The 25815-nt window shown below is 42.2% G+C and overlaps 1 protein-coding gene across 1 annotated transcript in view; it reads right to left on the bottom strand.

The window, feature by feature from the left end:
• Window positions 1-15088, bottom strand: part of ABCB4 (ATP binding cassette subfamily B member 4) — a 74256-nt gene extending 59168 nt beyond the window's left edge. The window contains exons 1-4 of the mRNA XM_067746111.1: window positions 14963-15088; window positions 10908-10962; window positions 6976-7126; window positions 1250-1307 (exon numbers count right to left, since the gene is read on the bottom strand). Coding sequence (XP_067602212.1) covers window positions 1250-1307; window positions 6976-7126; window positions 10908-10962; window positions 14963-15045 — 347 coding nt within the window. The 5' untranslated portion in view covers window positions 15046-15088. The remainder of the gene's footprint in view (window positions 1-1249; window positions 1308-6975; window positions 7127-10907; window positions 10963-14962) is intronic.
• Between the last annotated feature and the right edge of the window lie 10727 nt (window positions 15089-25815).

The raw sequence follows: 25815 nt of genomic DNA on the forward strand, positions 1-25815 counted from the left end.
ATAAGTTTTCCCGTATTGTTTACACAAAGAACAAAAAACCCTCTTCCTAATTGGCAGAAGTTGAAAGGTGTTTTAAAAATAGAACGCTAGGGGCTTCCCTGGTGGTGCAGTGGTTGAGAATCTGTCTGCTAATGCAGGGGACACGGGTTCGAGCCCTGGTCTGGGAGGACCCCACATGCCGCGGAGCGACTGGGCCCGTGAGCCACAACTACTGAGCCTGTGCGTGTCTGGAGCCTGTGCCCCGCAACAAGAGAGGCCGCAATAGTGAGAGGCCCGCGCACCGCGATGAAGAGTGGCCCCCACTTGCCACAACTAGAGAAAGCCCTCGCACAGAAACGAAGACCCAACACAGCCAAAATAAATAAATTAATTAATAAACTCCTACCCCCAACATCTTAAAAAATAAAAAAATTAAAAAAATAAAAATAGAACACTAGAATGTCATGAATTCAAACCAATTTGGAGTGAAGTCTTCACTAAATTAGAGGAAAGTTAGTATCTTTATTTTTTTTAATTTAATTAATTTATTTTTAGTTTTTTGGGCATGCCCCGCAGCATGTGGCATCTTAGTTCCTCTACCAGGGATGGAAATTGTGCCCCCTGCGTTGGAAGCGCAGAGTCTTAACCACAGGACCATGAGATAAGTCCCAAAAGTTACTATCTTTAAAAGTAATAAATTCAATTTCAATACTCTCAAATATATTTTCTACATCATTTTACAAACTGTTTCCAGATGGAAGCTTTTCAGGCCTGCTATGGCAAACAGACAGTACTCATTTACGTCAGCAGCCTTAGTTGATAAGTAAACATACAAACGATATGTGACAGGCTTTTGGGACTTCTACGAAGAAGGCTGAATGAGGGGAAAAATGCCATAAATGACATTACTGGATCAACGGACAAAACTGGAATACAGATGATAGATTGGATCAAAGTATTGTATCAATATTAAATGTACTGAGGTTGATAGCTGTACTGTGGTTGTAAAGAGAATGTCCTATTCTTAGGAACCATGCTGAAGAATTTATGAGTAAAGGGTCATACTCTGTGCAGTTTATTTAAATGGCAGGGGAGGGGGAATAAATGAAAACAATAGGTTAAAGTGTCTAACAAAAGGTAAAGCGTATATAGGGACTCTTTGTACATTCTTAAAACTATTCGTAAGTTTGAAATTATTTTCAAATAAAATGTTTTTAAAAGTACACCACAAAGAAGTACATATGTATATATGCATATATTAGCCAATTACCTAGTCATTTCTTCTTCCAGAATTCTGGCTGGATTTAGCATTAACAAGGAAAAATTCACTAAATAAAAACAAAACAAAACAAAAATAAGACATTTTTGAAAGGCACTGCCAGGTTTTAAAAATCTTTTTTCTCTTTCCTTTTCACTCTCAAGTCACTCTTTTCATTTGACTCATGTAAAGGGCCCAAGGGTTTAGGTGCATTTAGGGTCCAGTTGGGGGAAGTTAAGCCCTCCCAGGTTCAGCCGCCTTCCTAGAGGTCTTGGGCCTTGAAGCAGAGCAGCTTCCTAAGGCAGCAGAGAGGAGCTGACGAAGGGCATACAGAAGGCAGAGGGGGAAAAGAGAAATGGTCCACATAGAAAACACAAGATTTAAGGGGCACTTTTTTTCTTAGTGGCGCAAAGCACTTTCCACATACTTGCTTCTTTTGATTTTACTTTACTATATGTGTGTGTTTTCCCTTACATGCTTCCTCACGACGTAAGTAATAGAAAGGCTGAATTACATTCATTGCAAAGGAAGAAAAGTTAAAGAAAAGAAAAGATAGCTGAGTTGCTCAAAGACAAGTCAGTACTCGGTCACCATCCTGCATTCCCTGTCCTGGTATTTTTAAAGCAGTATTAACTGGAAGGAAATTGTCTTTTAATTTGAACTAATCTGATAAAAATGTCGATGTGCCTTTTCTGGTTTACATGTTTTAGTAATAGCTAGGATTTATTGAGCATTTATTACATGCCAGGCATTGTTCTCAACACTTTACACGCATTACTTCGTTTAAGTTTCACAGCAACTCTATGAGGTAGGACTATTTCATAAATTCCCATTTTACAGATGAAGAAATTGAAGCACAGGGAGCTAAAGTAACTTACCCAAAGTCACACAGCTAGCAAGTAGGCTGAGAGTCCTAACACTATACCATACAGCTCCTGACACTATACTACAGTGATTGATTTATGTGGTAATGACTGACTTTCACTTTTTCAAAAACACAAAGTGAAAAAATAAAAAGGAAGCAGCCCATATCTACTGCATTCACATAATCATAGGATAAAATGTCACCACAGCATTGATGAGAAAGCACACCAGGGTAGGCATTTCCCATTTACCATGATGCTAGCAGAGAAACTAGTCTTTGTACTAGCCTTATGTCATGTTTTCTGGGTGCTGTGTTACCATTCTTACCTTCCTCCAAAGGAAAATAAGGTAGAAATTTATTTTAAACTACTGTCAGGATCAATTACCAGGCATGTGGCCCTGATGGTGGCATAATTTTCCCCTTAGGATTGTTCTTTCTACGGATGTTCATAGTGAAGTGTTTCTGCTTATTAATCTAGCTCTTTATCAGTTACTAGATCCTTGAGGAATCAGACCGTATTTTACTTCCGTTCTTATCCGTTCCGTTTTGCAAGCTCATTTCCTTCCTGAGTTCATAAATCTGACACCTTTGATATGCTACATTGGAACCGTGTTTCGAATTAGAGGCAGACAAGCTATCCTAAAGCTGTGGTATTTGTAGAAACCATTGTTCAAAACCACAGGCAACCTGCAGATATATGGGTACCTGGCTATTTTTTCCCCCTGAATGTAGGAATCAGGTGAAATCCTAGAATGAGTTTTACTCTCCTCCAACACCAATATTACAACTCAGATTGACCCTCCCTCCTAGGAAATAAGAATCTACAAACAGTCCAAGTTTGACCTGCTCCTTTCTCAGAGTCCCAGGCCAAGAATGGCAATCTAATTCTGGGTTAGTAACCGTAGGAGCCCCAAAGCCCTCAGGAAACCAAGAGTTTCTGCTGCCTGACCACAAAGGTGAGGCAAATGTGTGTTGATGTCTCGTTCCTGGAAGAGCCATGGAACGAAATCTGGAATTCTAGACCTGGAAATCTCATGGAATTAGTTCTGGAAAAGGCCTCGACCTGGTCTTCTCAGATGCTACCTATTAAGCTTCAGTCTCCTAAACAGTCTTTAAGTAGTTATGTGGTTGAATGCTTCACAACGCTGTCTGCCTGTTAGAATCCCGTGGGGAGCGTGAAAAAATATAGCTGCCCAGGCTCCATCCAAGACCAGCTGAATCAGAACCTCTGGCTGAGTCTAGATCATAATTCTAAAAAGTGTCCCCAACTGATTCTAATGTTCCAGGATGGAGAACTCCTACTCTAGTCTGCCTGAATGCCTCCCATAACGAGGAAATGGGGAATTCTAGAAGCCGCCTATTCATTTTAGAGAGCTCCCATATAATTCATCCATTTCATAGATGGGGAAACAGAATCTTAGAGTGGTTGTTTCATATCCAAGTTCTTACAGCTAGTTTCCCCCCAATATTTATGTTCCAGACACTTGACATAAACTGTCTCATTTAATTCTATCAGTAAGTCTACCTTTCAAAGGTGAGAACAGTAGGGATTATAGAGGTTAAGTAATTTGCCCAAAGTCATAAGCTGGTAAGGGCCTAAATAATAAATGTATACCTTAAGGATTACATGGGGAGACATTACATGAGGTCACTCTGAGTCTCAAAGTAAATCAATGTCTGCCTTACTTGATTCTGCCCAGGACTTCTTTTATTACACAGAAACACTCAGCACAGGACAGAGTTGGTGCATGTCCAGGCAGCTTTGGCAGTGTGGGTAATTAATTAAGGTAACTGGGACTCAAAACTGCCTTTTCCTCTCATCTATGTGGCAATGCAAGGGCACGCAGGGTATATTGATTTCTCCACAGAATCTCCTACATTACTACAGTCACATAGATTTGGCATAAGATATCAGGTTCCTAATACTCTGCAGAAAAACTGTTTCCTATGACTCCATTCTTAGGTTTGGATGAGGAATGTTTTATGCATAGTTTCTGCACAACTGAGTCAGACGGAACAACCTTGTCACAGAGCCTTTATTCTGTTGACAAGGATGGGCTCTGTTCACAGTAAGTCACCATCAGGCCCTCCTGTAATTAAACCTTTTTTTCTTCTAACATTCCCTTCTCATTTGGCTCCCATCTAGTCTAGCTGTCCAAGAATCCAACGATTCTAAAGAATAGACTAAATAACATCCTCTCTATGAGATGAGCTAGTGAGCTCAGCTAAGTACAGCTGAATACTCTATCTACTCTCAATCCCCAGGATTTTTGCTAAACTACAAATGTAAACATACCAATGAGCTCTCTGAGTATGAAATATAACAACTTCGTCTTCTCCAAAGAGGCACGGGAGTATTATTTGTACACACTACTAAAGAGCGGACATTGGAATTAATAACATTTGAGGTACTTCCCATTCCAAACCCTCCAGGACAGCTAATACGCCTAATGACAAATGCGGCTGTAGAGGACCAAGTGTCATTTAATTTGGAGGCCACTGAAACTAAGCTGGCAACTCGGGTGAGTTTATCACTCCAGGTATTACGGGTCTGTAAGTGAGCTCATGCCATGTCCCAGAGAGACCTTGAATTTAGCCCTGGGCACAGTACATGGCACCTGTCTGCCATTCCAGCTTCAAAGCGATACGGTTGCATCATTAGAAACACAGAAAAGACAAGCAAACTGCTCCAAATAAGAAAGTTGTGGAATTACTGTGGTGTTAGCAAAAACAAAAATAGGACGGATAAAACCGAACCAAATGCCAACTCCCCTGTGATAAGAGCACTGCATCAGATTTCTCAAAAAATTTAACTGTGATAATATACACAAAACCATCTTAACCATTTTAAGTGTATAGTTAAGCAGTGTTAAATATATTCACGCTGTTGTACAACCAACCTCCAGAACTTTGTCACCTTCCCCCAACTGAAACTATGCCCATTAAACAACAACTCCCCGTTTTCTCCTCCCCCAAGCCTGCTACCACTATCTTACTGTTTCTATGAATTTGGCTACTACAGACACCTCATCTAAGTGGAATGATACAATAATTGTCTTTTTGTGACAGGCTTTTTTCACTTAGCATAATGTCCTCAAGGGTCAACCATGTTGTAGCAGGTGTCTGAACTTCCTTATTAAGGCTGAATAATATTCCCTTGTATGTATATAACACATTTTGTTTATCCACTCATTCGTTAATCTGATTTTTTTAAATCCTGAGTTGAGACCCATCTTTTAGTGATGCGTTTGAATATAGGCATCATCCTACTGTATGTGTGTGTGTGTGTCTTATAGATATAGATCTTATAAGAAGTACAAGGAAAACAAATAGAAAATTCCTCATTTCCTTGAAGGCTTTTTAAACTATCCTATCTTACTCCAATTTTACCCTTATGGTGTTGAAGTTCTGGCCACTGGTCAAGCACAAGTAATCCATTTAAAACTTTCCCAAACACATTTTTTTAAAGGAGAAAGTTATTTACATTGGCAGTATAATGTATATGGTCATGGCTGGGATGGCAGAAAGACCTGGGTTTGAATTCTGCCCTAATACTGTATAACTCTGGACAAGCCTCAGTGTCTTCATGTGTCACAGAAAATAATATTACCTACTGTGTGGGACGGTTCTTGGAGGCTTAAGTGAAATAAGACCTAGCACACGATATACACAATGAAAGGTTACTATTATTGGTGTTATTTTTATTATAAAGAGGTTCTTCTCAGAGACAAGAGTACTGGAGAGTAAATAAACTATTTTTGTAGGAGCTTGATTTAACTTTTGAAGGATGCTTTTACTAGACTTCTAAAAGGCATTAATATTCATCAATATTTATGTAAAGTACAGCTTTTTTCCCCTGTTGTATAAATTAAGCAATCATGTTCTCTTAGGTAATTACAATTAAGCCCTACAATGCTAAGCAAATATGTAGTTCTCAATCAGTGAACACTGAAAACCCTTACTGAGTGTCATCTAAACTATAGAGTCCACTTTTTCTCAGTTATCTTTACTGTGAAAGCTGCCTTTCCTTTGTCAGTTGTTTTCCTTCTATTCCACCATCTGTGTGCCAGTAAAGCTTCACTCGGGCTTCTCCAGCCTAGTGCTCACAGGTCTCTTGGGAGGAACTGAGCTATCATGCTTCACAGAAAGCATGAACATCTTCCTTTCTATGTTAAATCTGGCTAATATGAAAATAACTTTGTGCATTGAAACCGCACTTCAGTGCTGCTGACACAGCCTCTCACATAGATGACATTAACTTACAGGACTCCTTTGGCTCTTCAGTAATTATAGTCCTTTGAGTGAGTTTCAAAGCACATCATTTTCACATTGAGTCCATTGACTCTTTAGTATGCTGTCAAGTAAACAAGTCAACCTTGTTGATCCAAAAATTAGAGACAGAAAGTGGGTCTAATTTTAGCAAAAAGGATGGGGGAAGATAAAAAAAGAAAACCAGAAACACCTACAAGCTGAGCATAGCTAAGAAGTACTTCCACACAAACTGATATATTCTGAAGCTCATCAGTAATCACTGATGGGATGGACACTGCACAGACATACTCTGTTATAGTTCCACCATCCTCACGTAGACTGACTTCCTTACTTTATTTAAATGCAAAACTTTCTGGAGATGGGTGCTTCCTTATTCTATATTTAAAGTCAAATAGCATACACCTATTTGTTGAAATTTAAATGAGTATTTGAGGAAGTTTTCTGAGACTGTTACAACCCCTTCTGTGATATCTGGAGTCACCCAGATGTCCGAACCATGAAGCAAGTACAGGATGAATATAAAAATCAATGTCTAATCTTCCACTCAGTTAAACATATATATAAAATACATATATATATATTTAAATAGAGAAATGCTTACCTGGAAAGGAGAAGTTTCCTCCAATATTAACAAATCTGTCAGTCATTTCTCCAAATACTATCATCATGAGGGGGAGACCTGACCCATGAGCTATGGCCATGATAGTGCCAAAGGACATAAATAATTTATCCTGCCAATCAGAATATCGAAACTAAAAAAAAAAAAAAAAAAAGAAAGAAAGAAAAGATAAGAATACTTAGCTTGTGTAACAGGATTTCTCTTTTTTCACAATGATATGTTCTTCGGATTTTTATTTAATGTCAGTACTTTTGTAACAGTTGCAAATAAAGGTATTAGGGAAGAAAGAATGTCAATCCAATCACTGACAGATTAATTTCATGATTCTATTTATTTTGTATTCTGTGAGGAAATCAATCTAACTCCATTTAATCACTATCTTATTTGGATAAGTGCAATATAATCAGAAGGGACGAAGGTTTGGTCCCATTAAGAAATATTGTTTGATTTTCTAGAGCTCCTGAGGTAGTGAATTAAGAGCAGCTAGGGGTAGACATCATTTACATACACACACATAGTATGTCCTTTATAAAGACATTCAGGGCTTCCCCGGTGGCACAGTGGTTAAGAATCCACCTGCCAATGTAGGGGGCACGGGTTCAAGCCCCAGTCTGGGAAGATCCCACATGCCACGGAGCAACTAAGCCCGGGTGCCACAACTACTGAGCCCGCGTGCCACAACTACTGAAGCCTGTGCTCAGCAACAAGGGAAGCCACCGCACTGAGAAGCCTGCACACAGCAACAAAGAGCAGCCCCCGCTCGCTGCAACTAGAGAAAGCCCACGCGCAGCAACGAAGACCCAACGCAGTCAAAAATAAATAAATAAAATTTAAAAAGAAAGACATTCAGAATAGTTCAAAGGGAGAATTATAAAGGGGTTGGGGGGAACAGATCCTCTGGGTTTTGAGGATAAGATCCCTTTAAGAGGTTTAAGTTCGCTTTTAGAAGGCAGCTCCACAGTGAAGTGCAACAAACATTAAGGAGTGCCTGAGTGTGTGCTTTAGGGAAGACTTGCTCATGGAGATGACGCTCATTGTAGAATCTTGAAAGGTAAGGGGGAATTAGCTGAAGAAGAAATGGGAAGTGCAGAGGAAGTGGAGGATGTTGAGGCTTAGAACAGCAGGGGGACTAGAAACCACACGGGCGCTCGGGTGACTCCACGCAGTGGAATTCCTGAGTGCACAGTACAAAGCGTGGAAGACGATACTAGAGAAAGGTCTAAAAGGCCTGGTGGGCCACACCAACAATCTTGGACTTAGTACCACCTACAGAGGAGAGGGGTGATACCAGTTGTTACAGTGAAGTGCACAACACCTAAGAACTAACCAGCCAATCAGTGTCATAATTCTCCAAAACACTTTGTCCCCCGCCATCTTTGTTAGTCCTCTCCAAATTCTCACTTTTTCTCACCATTTCTTTTTTCCTTTCTTTTTTTTTTTTTTTTACATCTCTACCGGAGTACAATTGCCCCACAATGGTTTTCTCACCATTTCTGATTGACTGAACTATGGCTCTCTCTCTTTGTTCTTCTTTCCTCCTCTGCCTTCCGGACTACATCTTCCGTCTATAAATTTTCTGTTTCTATACCTTCCTCTCTGTCCCTTGCATCCTTCCTGTCTTTTTAACCTTTCCTTCTGCCCATTTCCCTCACCTCACCCCCTTTGGGGGACAAGGATCGGTGACCCGAAGAATGGATGATGAGTCAGGCTTGGTGGAGTGGGACCCCTGAGGGTGCAGGCTGAGTCAGACGGGCTCCCTATGCAGGGGCACCCTGAGGTCAAAAGCACAAGGCGGGGAGTGAGGGGTGTGTGTGCAAGCTGTTCTCAAAGAGTTCCAGGGGTTCAGTCTGGGAGACCACATTCCATCATCAAGCACGTAGGGCAAGCAAGAGTGCTGAAAGGGACAAGGGGTCAGAAGCCAGGTGGGGCCTGGAATGGAACAAGGGGAGCAGGTAAAGTCAAGGACAAGCGGGGAAGGGCCCCTAAAACTGCTACAAAAGGGACCAGTGTCCCCAAGGTTCGTTTTATGGCTCCTGCGGAAGGGAGATAGAGCCCTCGGGTCTATGGGCCACAGTTCAAGCACAGGAGCAGGTTGTCATATAATGTTCCTTCAGTGAACATTTATGTGAAATGGAGGAATGTTTTAAGTGCTTTTCATGGTACATTCGAAACTCATATAATGTAATATGTTAACTGTACCTCAATTTTAAAAGTTTTTCATATTAATTAAATAAAACATTGTCTCCAAGCTTCAATTTAAAACTCCATGAATTTCACAGCAGTACCCTAAGTAAACCTAGATCTGTTTTCAGATCAAAAAGAATGCATTCTAACTCCTATTAAAAAACACACTTTTGGGCTTCCCTGGTGGCGCAGTGGTTGAGAGTCTGCCTGCCGATGCAGGGGACACGGGTTCATGCCCCGGTCTGGGAGGATCCCACATGCCGCGGAGCGGCTGGGCCCGTGAGCCATGGCCGCTGAGCCTGCGCATCCAGAGCCTGTGCTATGCAACGGGAAAGGCCACAACAGTGAGAGGCCCACATACCGCAAAACAAAACAAAACAAAACAAACCCACAGTTTTGTCCTGAACCTCTAGCAGAACAACAGCAAAAATATCTATTCAGAGGGTGAAAAGATTACACTTACATTTAACTTAAGGTTAAACTTTTAGATTCAAATGATTGTTTCCACTTTAAAGTTAGTGACATTTTGTTTTCTCTACGAGGCAGATTTAAAACTTGTGCACTGGATTTCCCTGGTGGCGCAGTGGTTAAGAATCCACCTGCCAATGCAGGGGACACGGGTTTGATCCCCGGTCTGGGAAGATCCCACATGCCACAGAGCAACTAAGCCTGTGCACCACAACTACTGAGCCTGCGCTCTAGAGCCCGCGAGTCACAAGTATTGAAGCTCGCGCGCCTAGAGCCTGTGCTCCGCAACAAGAGAAACCACCGCAGTGAGAAGCCCATGCACCGCAACGAAGAGTAGCCCCCGCTCACCACAACTAGAGAAAGCCCACGCGCAGCAACGAAGATCCAATGCAGCCAAAAATAAATAAAAATAAATGAATAAATAAAAATAAAACCTACGCATTAAAACCAGATTTAGTTTCACAAACAATTTATTCTCTAAAGTACTAAATTGAAAAAATGTTACCCTTACTGAGACTTTTAAACAAAAACATCACAAGCATAAGGGAGAAGAGGACGAACAGGGGCTTTATGGTGACATGAGACGAATGCAGCAATGCTCCAGAGTGTGGACATTTTGGTGTCCTCTCATCCCTTACTTAATAAGTTGGAGGTTTCAGCTGACATGCTGCTTAATACCAACTTCTCTGCTATCAAAAAATGGCCGTCATAGTTTGAAACACATCATATTCACCAACAGTGGGCAAACACTTCCATGGGTCCCCTCTCTTAAACATATTACAAATGAAAAACAGATTTGCCTTCTTCCAAAAGTATGTTGGCTTGCCTTGGACCAGCAGAAAACCACTGAGAATTGTTGTAAACATATCTGAGTCCATAACAGTAACTCCATATTTAATCAATTTTCCTGGAAGCCAACGTGAACATAATAAATTTCTTAATCTTTTACAATTTTCTGTAGTTAACAATCTCTTTATATGCAAGCTTATTTTAAACTAAATTCGGGTTTTTTTGTGAAACAAGTGCTGAGATGCATTTTCCTGAAATTGGTTCGTTTGTATGCTGCTACGAACACAAGTCCTATTTTCAATTTCCCAGTACACCAGTTAGCTCTGGTTAGCCAATCCAGGACAGCACAGGTGCAGCAGGGAAAACCTATTGCTGCCTGTAGACAGTCTTAAAGTACTGCTATAACTATGGATCCGAGACATCAAATTTAAATGAAGGCAGGAATTATTCATATTTAATATTTCACAGCTTACCAATGTTAATGGTCCAATCAAATTTACTTTCTTCGTTTTCTCCTTATCTTGTTTGCTGTAAAAAAATATAATTGACTGAATTTAAAAACTGTTACAAAATATTTCAATTGAATATAAATTTGAGTAGTTATATTCAATATTATATATATATTTAACATCTTTATTGGAGTATAATTGCTTTACAATGTTGTGTTAGTTTCTGCTGTATAACAAAGTGAATCAGTTATACATATACATATATCCCCATATCTCCTCGCTCTTGCGTCTCCCTCCCACCCTCCCTATCCCACCCCTCTAGGTGGTCACAAGGCACCGAGCTGATCTCCCTGTGCTATACGGCTGCTTCCCACTCGCTATCTATTTTACATTTTGTAGTGTATATATGTCAGTGCCACTCTCTCACTTTGTCCCAGCCTCCTCTCCCCGCCGCTCCCATGTCTTCAAGTCCATTCTCTACATCTGCGTCTTTATTCCTGTCCTGCCCCTAGGTTCATTAGAACCATTTTTTTTTTTTAGATTCCATATATATGCGTTAGCATATGGTATTTGTTTTTCTCTTTCTGACTTACTTCACGCTATAAGACAGACTCTAGGTCCATCCACCTCACTACAAATAACTCAATTTTGTTTCTTTTTATGGCCGAGTAATATTCCATTGTATATATGCGCCACACCTTCTTTATCCATTCATTTGTCAATGGACACTTAGGTTGCTTCCATGTCCTGGCTATGTAAATAGTGCGGCAGTGAACATTGTGGTACATGTCTCTTTTTGAATTATGGTTTTCTCAGGGTATCAACATTATACTTTCAAATATAAAATAGTGATGTCCACAAATTGTCAAAATTATCCAGTTTCGACTGCAAGGCAATCACCAAGTGCAAAGGTAACCATTCAAGTTACTATAGGAATCTCTGGATAACCGGGAGACAGTCACCTGTCTTGCAGAGCTCACACACAGAGGGAAGATGACTATGTTAACAGTGTCCTCCAGATCAATTAATCCTTCACTTGCTAAAATCACACATATTGATCTAAAATTAGTAAAGGCTGGGACTTCCCTGGTGGCACAGTGGTTAAGAATCCGCCTGCCAACGCAGGGGACACGGGTTTGAGCCCTGGTCACGAAAGATCCCACATGACGTGGAGCAACTAAGCCCGTGCACCACAACTACTGAGCCTGAGCTCTAGAGCCTGCGAGCCTCAACTACTGAGCCCGTGTGCCACAACTATTGAAGCCCATGCACCCAGAGTCCGTGCTCCACAACAAGAGAAGCCACCGCGATGAGAAGCCTGCGCACAGCAGCAAAGAGTAGCCTCCACTTGCTGCAACTAGAGAAAGCCTGCGCGCAGCAACGAAGACCCAACGCAGCCAAATATAAATAAAATTAAATTTTAAAATTTATATTAAATAAATAAATAATAAAATAAAATTAGTAAAGGCCACCCTTCTGAATGATTACAGTGAGTGGTGTCAGGAAACCCTGTCAACTCTGCATTCAAAATACATCTAGAATTCAACCACTGCTCACCAATTTTATGGCTATCCCAATAGCCAGGAGAACTCCTGCCTTGTTTCTCCACTTCCACTTATGCCCACTTTAGTCTTTCCTCAACACAGTAGTCAGAGTAGTCATTTAAAAACTCAAGTCATGTGGTTGCCAAGAGTTGTGGGGAGAGGGATGGATTGGGAGTTTGTGGTTAGCAGACGCAAACTATTACATACAGGATGGATAAACAACAAGGTCCTACTGTATAGCACAGGGAACTATATTCAATATCCTGTGATAAACCATAATGGAAAAGAATAAAAAAAGAATGCATATATATGCATAACTGAATCACTTTGCTGTATAGCAGAAATTAATACAACATTGTAAATCAACTATACGTCAATAACGCAGATTTTTAAAAAACTCTCAATTTGTATCATGCTACTCCTCTGCTCAGACTTACAATGGCTTCCACTTTTCTCAGAGTAAAAGCCAAATCCTTACGTTAGCCTCTAGGGCCCCACGTGATGTTTCCTTGTCACCTCTCTGACCACAGTGCCCGTTCCCACTGCTGCTTGCTCTGCTCCAGCCACCCTGGTGTCTCTGCTGTCGCTGTTCTGTGAACCTTCCAGACATGCTCCCATCGCAGGGTCTTTACTGCCTGTGCCAGGAATGGTCTCCCTCCGATGCTACACACTTCTCTCATTTCTTTCAAGTTCTTGCTCCGATACTGCCTTCTCAGTAAGACCTCCCTTAACCATCCTACTTAAAATTGCAAACGACTTCCTTTTTGCACTCCTGATTTCTTTAGCCTTGATTAATGCTTTTCCATAGCATTCATTACCTTCTAACATTTGCTGTAGTTTACATATTCAGCATACGTATTATTTATATCTATCTTCCATACAATAAATGAAAACTCTAGGAGAGCTGACTTTTTTTTAAACCTAAAAGGAATTTATTTAGCTTAAATGTCCAGGTAGGTGACAAAGTTTTACTCATAGGACTCGATCCCAAATTATCTAGAACATTCGCTAAAATCAAAGGACAGACATCTGCAATGAAATATGTTCAAAACAATGTGCCATAGGCAATAACGGCATGATTGCAACAAGCATGTAACTAACTCTCAATGTGCCCTAGATAACTGAAGTGAGCTGAACTTCCTTTAATGTACGAGCTTTAGTCTGCTTTTTATAAAAATTTGTCTCCTTACACTTCATTTCATAATCTTACAGTTTCAACTTATTCTTAGCTTTTTCTATTTCTCTTTTGAACTGTCTTCTTTCCAACACAAGGCTGTGAGCTCCACTTCTGAGGACTTCCTTGGGTTCTGTCACTGCATCTTTTGCAGGAAACCCCCTCTGTACACTCATCAAATGTTCAGCCAGTGCAATACATAAATAGCCTTCTTCCAGAAAATGGCATCTATTTATAGTTTCACAGTCAATCCCAGTCTAAACTGTCAGCTGACGAAACCCACATTTTTCTAGTAGAAAGAATATCGATTATTTTCTAGCAGAAATAATACCAATTTTATGTGGCACGCCAAACTTTCGATGAATGAATACCATGGTACGTAGAAGGAATAAGGCAAGATCACTGGATGAAGACGTTAACAGACAAAAATAATGCCTCAGTTGAACCACCAGATAGGCATGTTTTCCGTTGACTAATCAGGTCCCTTGCAGCTTGAGGACACACTACAGAACCTGATAAAATTTGTCCCTCGGGGTGATCACTGGATGACACAGTTCAATTAGTTCTGGGTGGCCTGGCATGAACTCAGAGACCACAGCAGCCTCGTAAACTGAAGCTGAAGGCGGAAGTGATTCACTATTCCCACGGTGAAAGGCGGACAATGACAACATGTCACTGACTGGTTTGCTTCTGCCCCTACTGAGGTCCGTGAAGTGTGGGCAACAAGGGCCTTTGGGAACCCGAGAGCCGTCACAGGAAGGAAGACGTTCAAGAAAGAGGTTTCCCCCTTGCATCTGAACAAAAATTTCTTTGGAAGAACAGGTTAGGACGAATGAGGCTGCTCCAGGTGCCCCTACCCCCTTCACCCCTCACCACCCACAGGGGAGAAAGATGGAAGAGCCTGGCGCTGGGAGGAGCGGGGTGGGATGGGTAAAATGAGGAAGAGGAATAACGAGGGGGAGGAAGGAGGTTTCTGCTTCACTACGCTTGTTTAAAAAGCACAACCGTCAATGACACGTCTGATGCTCTGCAAGCATAAAAGATCAGATGATGTTTATGAAAGTTTTTCGGAAAAGTTTTGAGTTACATAACGCAAGGAGTGTTATGCCACACATATTCAGCGAATCACCCTGCCCAAAGAGAAGCGGGCACTTTTAAACACATCCTCTTCCTCCTGAGCCTGCTGCAAAAGAAGCCTCAGTGACATTCCTTGGGTAAGGTCAGAACCTCAGACAAGACTCTACGGAAGCTCCAAAACAAAGGCCAAAGGCATCATCAGATTTTCTCAGCTTCTTCCCTCAGCCAGGTTTGGCCCTGCTGATTCACGTGTCGCGGAAAAGCGGCGGCTGCGGGTCATGTACCTGTTGCTGCTGCCACGTTCAAATTCGTCCTCCGTATTCTTGGGGATCCGGACTGTTGCGAGCCTTCCCGCCTCTAGATCCATCTCAGCCTAGGGAGAAACCACAGTCCCAGGTCCAAGAACACCCACCCACTGCGGGGAGGTCGACCAGCCTCCTCGCAGACCCTGCTCGAGGGATCGGGACCGGTTGACAGGTCGCGGGGCGCGGGGACGCCGCGTGGAGGTCGCGCTGCCGCCGCCCGGAGCCCACTGTCGCCGGAGTCCCCCGGTCGGAGCCGGCGCGCCCAAGCTCCCCTCACCTGGGACCTCCCGCGTCTCTGGCCGAGCTGCTGGGCGCACCAGGGCTGCGGCCGCGGGGCCTGGACTTTGTTCCCGGCGGCCTCGCCCCCGCCCACCCCGCGCGCTTCGGGGGCCGGCGAGGGCCCCCGGGCCACAGGAGCCCCTCCCGCCGCCCGCCCGGCTCACACGGCGGGCCAAGCGCGGAGAAGGGCCCGGCACACCGCCCTCGCCGCCGGAGGTGCCCCGCCGGCCGCCGCCCACCCGGGCGAGCAGCCAGCCCCAGGCCGCTGCACCAGCTGCTGCTGATAAGCCCGCGACCAGCCCGGTGCCGCCGGGTGTTCCGAAAGCCTCGCCCGGCTGGCCACCCGAGCCCCCCAAAGTGACTGTCACACTCCCTCGGCGCTCAGTGTTCTTTTTAAACCCATGCGGGGGACAGTTTCTAGACGCTCACTAATCATGGGACAGTCGAGGACCAAGAAAGACCCCTAGGCTCGCCTCCCGCTTCTGCATCCCCAGGTCTGGTCCCCGGGGCACCAAACCCAACCATCTCCAGGGAGGACGAGAGCTGGGCAGGGCCACCTGGAATCATCACATTAAGCTTCTCTCTGTTGGTGCCCTCTTAATTCTTAGAGGCACAGAACTTAAGGGCTGGAAGGGACTTCAGAGATCGTCTAATTCAAAACCCGCTTTTTTTTTAAAAAAACAATAAGAAACTGACGCCCAGAGAGGTTAAGTCCCGCCTGAGGCTGCATCCTCCAGACGAAGGTCCAGTCTCCAGTGTCTTCCTGTGGCATACTGCTCTGATCTCGGACAGGAAGAATCTAAAACAGGGAGCAATATGTTATCATGGCTTTGAAGCTTCACATCTTATTAGCTATGTGACCTTGGACACTTTCTCACTTGTCTAAACCTCAGTTTCCTCATATGTAACATAAAGATAAAACATCTCCTTTACCAGGTCACTGTGAGGAATAAATGAACTAAGAAGGTACAAGGAGCTAGTACTGAGCCTAAAACAGAACACACTCCATAAATATGGCTTTCCTTCCTCCCAACCAGGTAGCAGGATTACCTGCTGGTCCTTGCTGCTGCTCTGTCTTATTAACACAAAAGTCATCCCATGGCTTTCTTGGGTTCCCAGAGAACCTTAAAGCAGAGCATCCTATAAGAGGTGGTGTTGTCGGCAGACCCTGGAATGAATCCCATCTCTACCCCTTACTAGCTGTCTGGGCTTCGGCAGTTTCTTTAATTCTTGATCCAGTCTCCGAAACCATAAAACAGGGGTGTTGTTAGGATTAGACATAATGTGTGCAAAGTGCCTGGCATATATAGGAGGTACCTTATAAATGATAACTAGCATTAATAGTTAAAAGATCAGAAGAGGCTTATGAGGAGAGACTGGGATAGGAGCCAGCAGCTCTAGCACTCACTCTTAAATATGCTACTCATCTCCATCCTGCTCTGCCTGTTACCTTGAGCTAGGCAGAAGTTGACTTGAAGAGATGCTGGGAGTTGATTAAAACTATGGCATTGGACTTCCCTGGTGGCGCAGTGGTTAAGAATCCGCCTGCCAGTGCAGGGAACACGGGTTCGAGCCCTGGTCTGGGAAGATCCCACATGCTGCGGAGCAACTAAGCCCGTGCGCCACAACTACTGAGCCTGCGCTCTAGAGCCCGCAAGACACAACTACTGAGCCTGTGAGCCACAACTACTGAAGCCCGCATGCCTAGAGCCCGTGCTGTGCAACAAGAGAAGCCACCGCGATGAGAAGCCCGCGCACCGCAACGAAGAGTAGCCCCCGCTCGCTGCAACTAGAGAAAGCCTGCGCGCAGCAACAAAGACCCAATGCAACCAAAAATAAATAACAAATTAATAAAAAACCAAACAACAAAAAAACTATGGCATGCTCTGGAATTATTAGAAATGAATTTATTTACAGATTTTCCTCAAAATATTTTTTCTTCTTATCCTGTCTACCACAATCATGAGGATTCTCTTCTTTGATCAATCAGAATTCCTCTTCCTCACAAGTCTAACAGGTGGTCAGATCACTAGGTTAAAATACTCTGAGATTAAGGCAATTGGAATTGTTTCGCTTGAAAGAAAGCTTGGTGGTGACTGAAGGACATTATAAAACTCCATAGCCTATAAGGAGATGGTAGCCTGTTCAGTTTCTATAAAAGACAACTTGAGAGAAAAGGTGGATACGTGAGAAAGTAGGAAGTTTCTGAACTAAAGACGAAAACAAAAAAACAAACAAAAGGACCCAGGAATAAGATGTGTGTGCCCGTCTGTCTGTCTCTCAGAGTCTATTCACAAAGTTGTCCCTATAAGAAGTGTTCATCATGTGTATTCTGCATCTGAGGCATGTTTGTGGGGAGAGAGGAGCCATGTCCACATGACTCTGTTTATGTTTTTGCCTGTGTTACAGCCCATTCCAAGGGCCACTTTTATATTTATTTGGTAACAATAAAACAACATTACCCGGTGCATCCATCTGGTTGTTCATTCAAAAACAATATTTAAGCCACTATGATACACTGGAGATTCCTCAGTGATACTCAGGCTGTAAGAAGTCTTAACTTTCTTTTGTTGGTAGGATATTGAGATACTTCTGCTTTGCTCTCGTTGATGTCGGGTTAATGTCCTTCCCCCGCTCTGTCTTACTTTTTCTATATGTTCCACTAGTCCTTTCTTTTCTAATCTTAATTTTTGCTCTCTCTTGGAGCAATTAAATATTTTTATCCTGTTTCTTTTCTCTTGACTTATTAAGTATATATTCTTCTATTTTTCTATTTAACAGTTAACTCCTTCCTAGAGATTATGACGTATCTTTGACTAATCAGTGGTACTTTTTCTTCTTCCAGGACAATGCAAGAACTTTAGAATTCTCAAACCTCATTTATCCATCTCTGACTTACACACTACTATTGTCATGTACTTTAATTTTTTCTTTTATGACCCTTATGAGAATATTACTTTATAGTCAATATTATTTAGATTTATCTATATATTTATTATCATTTTCTTTCTCTTTATTTCTTCCTACATCTCAGAGCCAGTATCTTGGATCATTTTCCTTTTACCTAAAGAACATTTTTGTGTTTCCTTTAAGTCGGTGATAAATTTTCAGGGAAAAAAAAAGCTGAGAAAATGTATCTCACCTTCAATTTGAAAAATTATTCAAAGATTTGCCTTACTGGATATCAAGACTTTTATTATGAAACTATAGTAATTAAGGCAATGTGTTTTAGACAGGGATAAACAAAATTAAAATGAAACAGAATAGAGATTTTATAATTGACAGAGCTAGAATTCTAATCCTGGCACTCTTCTTAGCCACCACATTAAACTAGGGCAGGGAAGTGGGGATAGAGGAGATGGATCAAATGTATCGGATGGTTAAACATCTTCTTCCTCCAATCCATTGATCTTACCACCTTTTAACTCTTCCTCACTCTTTTGGTGTACTGTGTTCCACCAATCTTGCAAACATCTGCCACTCCCTTGCCTTCTCTCTTTACCAGGCTTGCTTGGTAAAACTACAACTCTGCTTATTTAAATTATCCGACTACTATAAGCTTCCACCATGCAACAGAACATGGCTAAAGAAAAACACAAAACCATCTGAATGGTCCCACCACGAAACTAAATGGCCCTTTACTATATACTTAATGTATTTATTATGCATATTATTTATTGTCCACTCTGTGGGATGCAAGATTCCTACGAACAAAGGTTTTTTTCTGTCTTGTACACTAGTATACCCCAACCTTTGCTGCCCAACAGCAAATGCTTCCTTAGTGCATTTACTCTTCCACTTTCCTGGATCATTATTTCATAGTTCCTCTTTCCTCCAACGTCTATCATCCATTCCATATCTTCATCTTCTGCTTCACATTCCATATCGTCACATGCTTCTTATTTCATTGACGGAAATCACGGTGCTCAGGAGGGAACTGCCATTGTCTCCCGCCAGGACATGTGTCCGCTTACCAGCGGCTGCACCCAACAGTCTGCCTTTCCCCCTGCTTCTCTAAATGAACTATCCATGTGTCTATATGCAGGCAGTCCTTGTGTTTGTACTTTTCAGCGATGGATCTCACCTCCTCAAAAATGACTTCATTAGGAGCCATTACTCCCCGTCTCTCCTGCATCAACTTTTCTGTCCCAGCCCTGCTGGTACACATGCTGTTATTTCTTCCACCTTAAAAACAAAAAATCTTCTTGACCTCACTTTTCTTACCAACTACTATCACATTTCCCTCCTTCCCTTTTTAATTTTTTTTTTTTTTTTTTTTTGCGGTATGCGAGCCTCTCACTATTGTGGCCTCTCGCATTGCGGAGCACAGGCTCCGGCCATGCTGGCTCAGCGGTCATGGCTCACGGGCCCAGCCGCTCCGCAGCATGTGGGACCTTCCCGGACCGGGGCACGAACCCGTGTCCGCTGCCATCGGCAGGCGGACTCCCAACCACTGCGCCACCAGGGAAGCCCTACTTGGATGTTTCATGTTCCCAACCTTGACTCCTGACCTTTCCCCCAAGCTGGCCCCTCCAGCAGGTTTTTCCCCTTCTCAGCTGGCACCTCCAACCGTCCAGTTGATCAGCAAAAATATTAGAGTCATGCTGCATTCTTCTCTTTCTTCTACAGCCCATAACTCTGTCAGGAAATCTTATTGGTTCTACCTTCAAAATAGATCCAGAATCAGGGACTTCCCCAGCGGACCAGTGGTTAGGACTTTGTCTTCCAACGCAGGGGGTGCAGGTTCGATCCCTGGTCGGGGGCACTAAGATCCCACATGCCTTGCGGCCAAAACACCAAAACATAAAACAGAAGCGATATCATGACAAATTCAATAAAGATTTTAAAAAAGATGGTCCACATTAAAAAAAAAGTTAAAAAATATATATATATATCCAGAATCTGACCACTTGTTTCTCTCCAGTTCTACCAGCATGGGGCAAGCCGTTCTCATCTCTCACCTGACTACAAGAGCTTTGTAACGGTCTCTCTGCTCCTGTCTTTACCTCCTCTCCTGCCTCTGTCCATTCTCAAAGCAGCAGCCAGAGTGATTCTTTTGAAAAGTGAGTCAGATCACGTGACGCCTCTGCTCAAAATTCCCCAGTGGCCCCCAGTTCATTTGGAGCCATGGCCTGCAGTGGCTCACCCTCTCCGTAACTTCTCTAACCTCGTTTTCTACTTCTCTCTCTGCCTCTCTCCCTGCCAGCCACACTAGTTTCTTGAGGCGGGGTTCCACCTCAGGGTGTTTGTGCTGGTTGTTTCCCAAATTCTCTTCCTCCAAATATTCACACGGCTGAAACCTTCACATCCTACAAGTCTCTTCTTGATTACCATCTTGTCAATGAGACCAATCCTGACCTCTTTAAAAACACTTATCCCCAGGACTCCCAATTCCCCTTACTCTACTCCAATTTTTCTTCCCATACCATTTTACACCTCCTAGTATACTCTACAATTTATGAAATGATCATGCGTGCTGTTTACTGTCACCTCAGTAGTAATGTAAGACCCACAAGAATAAAGATATTTTCCTCTGTTTTGTTCAATGAGATATCCAACATTTGTTGCCCACACTTACCATGTACCAGACCCTGTGCAAGGGTTTGAGGATATAAAGAAAAACGGGGCTTAGCTCCTGCCTCAAAATGAACTGAGAATAAGCCAGTACAAAAATCAGATCTGTATAGTGTTTTATAAAGTTATAGAGCCCGTCACACATATATATCACCTCATTCAAATCTCAAAAGAAGAAGTATGTTTAAGGGAAACAAGTGAGGCGGTATCATTCTCGGTTTAAAGGTGTGGAAACTGGAATTCCTAAAAAGTACGTGAATGGAATTAGGACACCCTGGGGAGGACTGCTGCCAGGCTGAGGCCATGCCTATCTCTGGATCTAGTACCCACAGCACTAGAGGCTCATCAAGTGTGTATTGAATAGATCAATAGTTTTAAGCTAGAGCATAAAAGATTTATATGTAAAAAAGAGTGTACTGTAAGTAAGGGCCAACTCTACCTACCAAAGTATTTTAAAATATTGAATATTTTCTATAGTGTAATAATATTACAATTGAATATGCTATATTATATATTTTATATTATATTTAAATATAAATTACTTTGCAACAGTTTTCTCTGAAGAGAGAATGATGGACTCAGTTCTCTGTCCAGTTGGTCTTTAGCTTGATGGTAATATGCTCTCTGGTCTTTCTCCCACTATATTTTATTTGTGGCTAACAATTCCCTGACCTTTCATCTCTGAAGAGAGACAGTTAGATGCTATCTTTGACTATTACATTTGCATGTTGCCACACTTTACTACATTCTGTTTCCAAATTTTCTGCCACCAATACCTCTGCTTAAATCTTCCATCTTCCTTTCAGAGTTGATAGATCTTGATTTCTCCTGTCTTCACTGCCTTCAAACCATGTTACATCTTGTAATTTTCTCCCCCAATTCTTTTCAAAACCCTCTTAACCTGCGTGAAAAACAAAACAAAAATCCCTCTCCACCTCTGACCTCTTATCTCCTAAAAAATCATTTCCTTTTGGTCTCACTTTTCTTTTCCTCATTATAAAACTCATCTAATTTGGCCCCAGCACATTGGAAGGCATTCATAAGATGTTGAAGATGAGGGTAATGCTGATTTCCAATGAAACTGGTTTTCACTGATAGTTCCAACGAACTTTTCCAACGAACTCTTCCTTATACCCTCTTAAACCAGGATAGGCTTGCAAAGGTACCACGACAAAATTTAAAGCAGCTGGGAAGAGCTTGTTATCAATCACAGTGTCATATCATTTCTACCAGGATAAAGTAATGGCACATTGAGAGTTCCAAGGTCACATTGCCTAATGGAATTCTTGTGCTCTGTGAAAGTTATGGTAACTGTTGGGTGGACAGGAAGGGCTGCAGGGTGCCAAGGTCAGAGATTAAATGAATGAGCGCCAGCTAGGGTCACTGTGCTTTAGGTCATTAATGTTGACTCTTAGGGTTATTCTAAAACCGTACCTTTTCAAACTATTGTACGTACTTTGCTACAGATTAAAATATTTGTTCATATCATACTAAAATATCTACAGATAATATAACAAAAAAGAACAGGAACGTTATGTTGGCATTTGATGTTAGTTCTCAGTTACTCACAGAACTATATCCTAGCCCTGAAACTGTGGCATCTTAAGGGCTCTTCAATCACTTTAAAGAGTGTTGTGAAATGTTCAGAAATCTACTGAAGCAAAATTAACTTGGGTTTGCAATCACCTGTGCATTATTTATGGAACCCTACTAATATTAGGTAGAATCTATAATTCTCTTTATCCTGCTCCCTTGCTGTCTTCTTTTTAATTAAATTTTTAATTTTGAGATGTTTATAGATTCACATACAGTTGTAAGAATAATACAGAGAGATCAGATGTACACTCTTCTTAGTTTCCCCAATGGTAATATATTGTATTTTTGTGTCCGAATTGATAAGGGATATTGGTCTGTTGAGTAATATTACCTTGAAACCTGGACATTTAAGGTATTATGTTGTGAGATTCTAGATCTTAGTTAAACCTTTTATTTTCCTTGATTTGGGAACACTGCTCCACCAGGGAAAGGGGTGTCATTACTGTAAGTGAGGGTAGAAGTCCAGATTCCTCACTTGGTCTCCACTGACCCCTGAGGTGGGAGGGGCTCCCTGATACTGCCGAGCAGAGGCGGGGGTTCTGACTCCCTAATAGCCTCCATTGATACCTTCCTAGCTGGGCAGAGTGCGAGTGCTTGTTACAGCTCTCCACATGGTCTCACTGACACCACAGGGGTGCGGAGGTGGCCTTGTTACTGCTGAATAGGGAAAGTCCTGAGCCTCTACTATGCCCCCTCTAATACCATCCCAGAGGAGAGGGGAGGTGGTACCTCATTCCTGTAGTGGGGATGAATAGTCACCTCCCTGCCTGGCTTTCTCTGACACCACCGTGGTGGGGCTCAGATGGTGAGGTTAGGGTGCCTCGTTACAGCCTCGCAAGGGTAGAAGTCAAGGCCTGCCACTCAGCCTTTTCAGGCGTGGGCCTGGATGGTGCTATAGTTATTTTCCTATGATGTTTGGCTAGAGTAGAGAGGCTAGAAAATGTCTAAACATTTTCTATCTTGCTGGGCTGCTCCTTTCCTGGTCCTTTGGTTAGAGACAGCAGGCTTTTGTTGGGGCTCCTTTTTGTCTGTGCACATTGGCATTTCTGCGTTTTCACCTTCTTCAGCTCCAAGTATGGGATATACAAGGCAAGAATAAAGCAAACCAAGACAAAACATCAGACAAGAAAAAGAAATAAAAGGTATCGAAATTGGAAGGAAGAGGTAAAACTGTCATTATATGCAGATGATATGATACTCTATACAGAAAACCCTAAAGACTCCACACAAAAACTATTTGAACTGATAAATGAACTCAGCAAGGTAGCAGAATACAAGATTAATATATAGAAATCAGTTGCATTTCTTTACACTAATAATGAAATATCAGAAATCAGAAAACAAAAAACAGGGCTTCCCTGGTGGTGCAGTGGTTGAGAGTCCGCCTGCTGATGCAGGGGACACGGGTTCATGACCCGGTCCAGGAAGATCCCACATGCCACGGAGCTGCTGGGCCCGTGAGCCATGGCCGCTGAGCCTATGCGTCTGGAGCCTGTGCTCCACAACAGGAGAGGCCACAACAGTGAGAGGCCCGCGTAACGCAAAACAAAACAAAACAAAACAAAACAACAAAAAAAAACAATCCCGTTTAAAAATCACATTAAAAAAATACCTAGGAATAAACCTAACCAAAGAGGTGAAAGACTTATACACTGAGAACTATAGAACACTGATAAAGGAAGTTGAGTATGATTCAAGGAAATGGAAAGATATCCCATGTTCTTGGATTGGAAGAATTAACATAGTTAAAATGGTCATACTACCCAAAGCAGTCTACAGATTTAATGTGATCCCTATCAAATTACCCATAATATTTTTCACAAAACTAGAACAATTTAATAATTCTAAAATTTATATGGAATCACAGAAGACCCAGAATTGCCAAAGCAATCCTGAGGAAAAATAACAAAGCTGGAGGCATAACCCTCCCAGACTTCAGACAACACTACAAAGCTACAGTAATCAAAACAGCATGGTACTGGCACAAAAATAGATACATAGATCAATGGAACAGAATAGAGAGCCCAGAAGTAAACCCACACACCTTCAACAAAGGAGGCAAAAATATACAATGGAGAAAAGACAGTCTCTTCAGCAGGTGGTGATGGGAAAGCTGGACTGCCATAATTAATTCAATGAAGTTAGAACACACCCTCATACCATACACAAAAATAAACTCAAAATAGCTTAAAGACTTTATATTTAAGACATGACACCATAAAACTCCTAGAAGAGAACATAAGCAAAACATTCTCTGACATAAATCGTAGCAATGCTTTCTTAGGTCAGTCTCCCAAGGCAAGAGTAATAAAAGCAAAAATAAACAAATGAGACCTCATCAAGCTTATAAGCTTTTGTACAGCAAAGGAAACCATAAACAAAACAAAAAGACAACCTACAGACTGGGAGAAAATCTTTGCAAACCATGCAACCAACAAGGGCTCAATTTCCAAAACATACAAACAGCTCATACAAATCAATAACAAAAAAACAAACAATCCAATCAGAAAATGGGCAGAAGACCTAAATAGACATTTCTCCAAAGAGGACATACAGATGGCCAATAGGCACTTGAAAAGATGCTCAATATCACTAATTATTAGAGAAATGCAATCAAAACTACAATGAGGTATCACCTCACACTGGTCAGAATGGCCATCATCAAAAAGTCTGCAAATAAGACAACACTGTAAATCAACTATACTCCAATAAAAATTTTTTTTAGAAAGTCCACAAACAATAAATGCTGGAGAGCGTAATGAGAAAAGGGAACCCTCCTACACTGTTGGTGGGAATGTAAATGGGTGCAGCCACTATGGAAAACAGTGTGGAGGTTCCTTAATAAAACTAAAAATAGAGTTACCATATGATCCAGAAATCCCACTCTTGGACATATATATGAAGAAAACCATGGTTCAAAAGTATACATGCAGGGACTTCCCCGGTGGCGCAGTGGTTAGGAATCTGCCTGCCAATGCAGGGGACACGGGTTCCAGCCCTGGTCCAGGAAGATCCCACATGCTGCAGAGCAACTAAGCCCGTGCACCACAACTACTGAGCCTGCACTCTAGAGCCCCACGAGCCACAACTACTGAGACTGCATATCACAACTACTGAAGCCTGTGCGCCTAGAGCCCATGCTCCGCAACAAGAGAAGCCACTGCAACGAGAAGCGGCCCCCGCTTGCCACAGCTGGAGAAAGCCCACGTGCAGCAACGAAGACCCAATGCAGCCAAAAATAAATAAATAAATTAATTAATTAATTTTAAGAAAAGTATACATGCACCCCAATGTTCATTGCAGCACTATTTACAATAGCTAAGACAGGGAAGCAACCCAAATGTTCGCTGACAGATGAATGTATAAAGAATAAGTGGTATACA

Source organism: Pseudorca crassidens, chromosome 8 (genome assembly GCF_039906515.1).
Source record: "Pseudorca crassidens isolate mPseCra1 chromosome 8, mPseCra1.hap1, whole genome shotgun sequence".
Taxonomy (NCBI): domain Eukaryota; kingdom Metazoa; phylum Chordata; class Mammalia; order Artiodactyla; family Delphinidae; genus Pseudorca; species Pseudorca crassidens.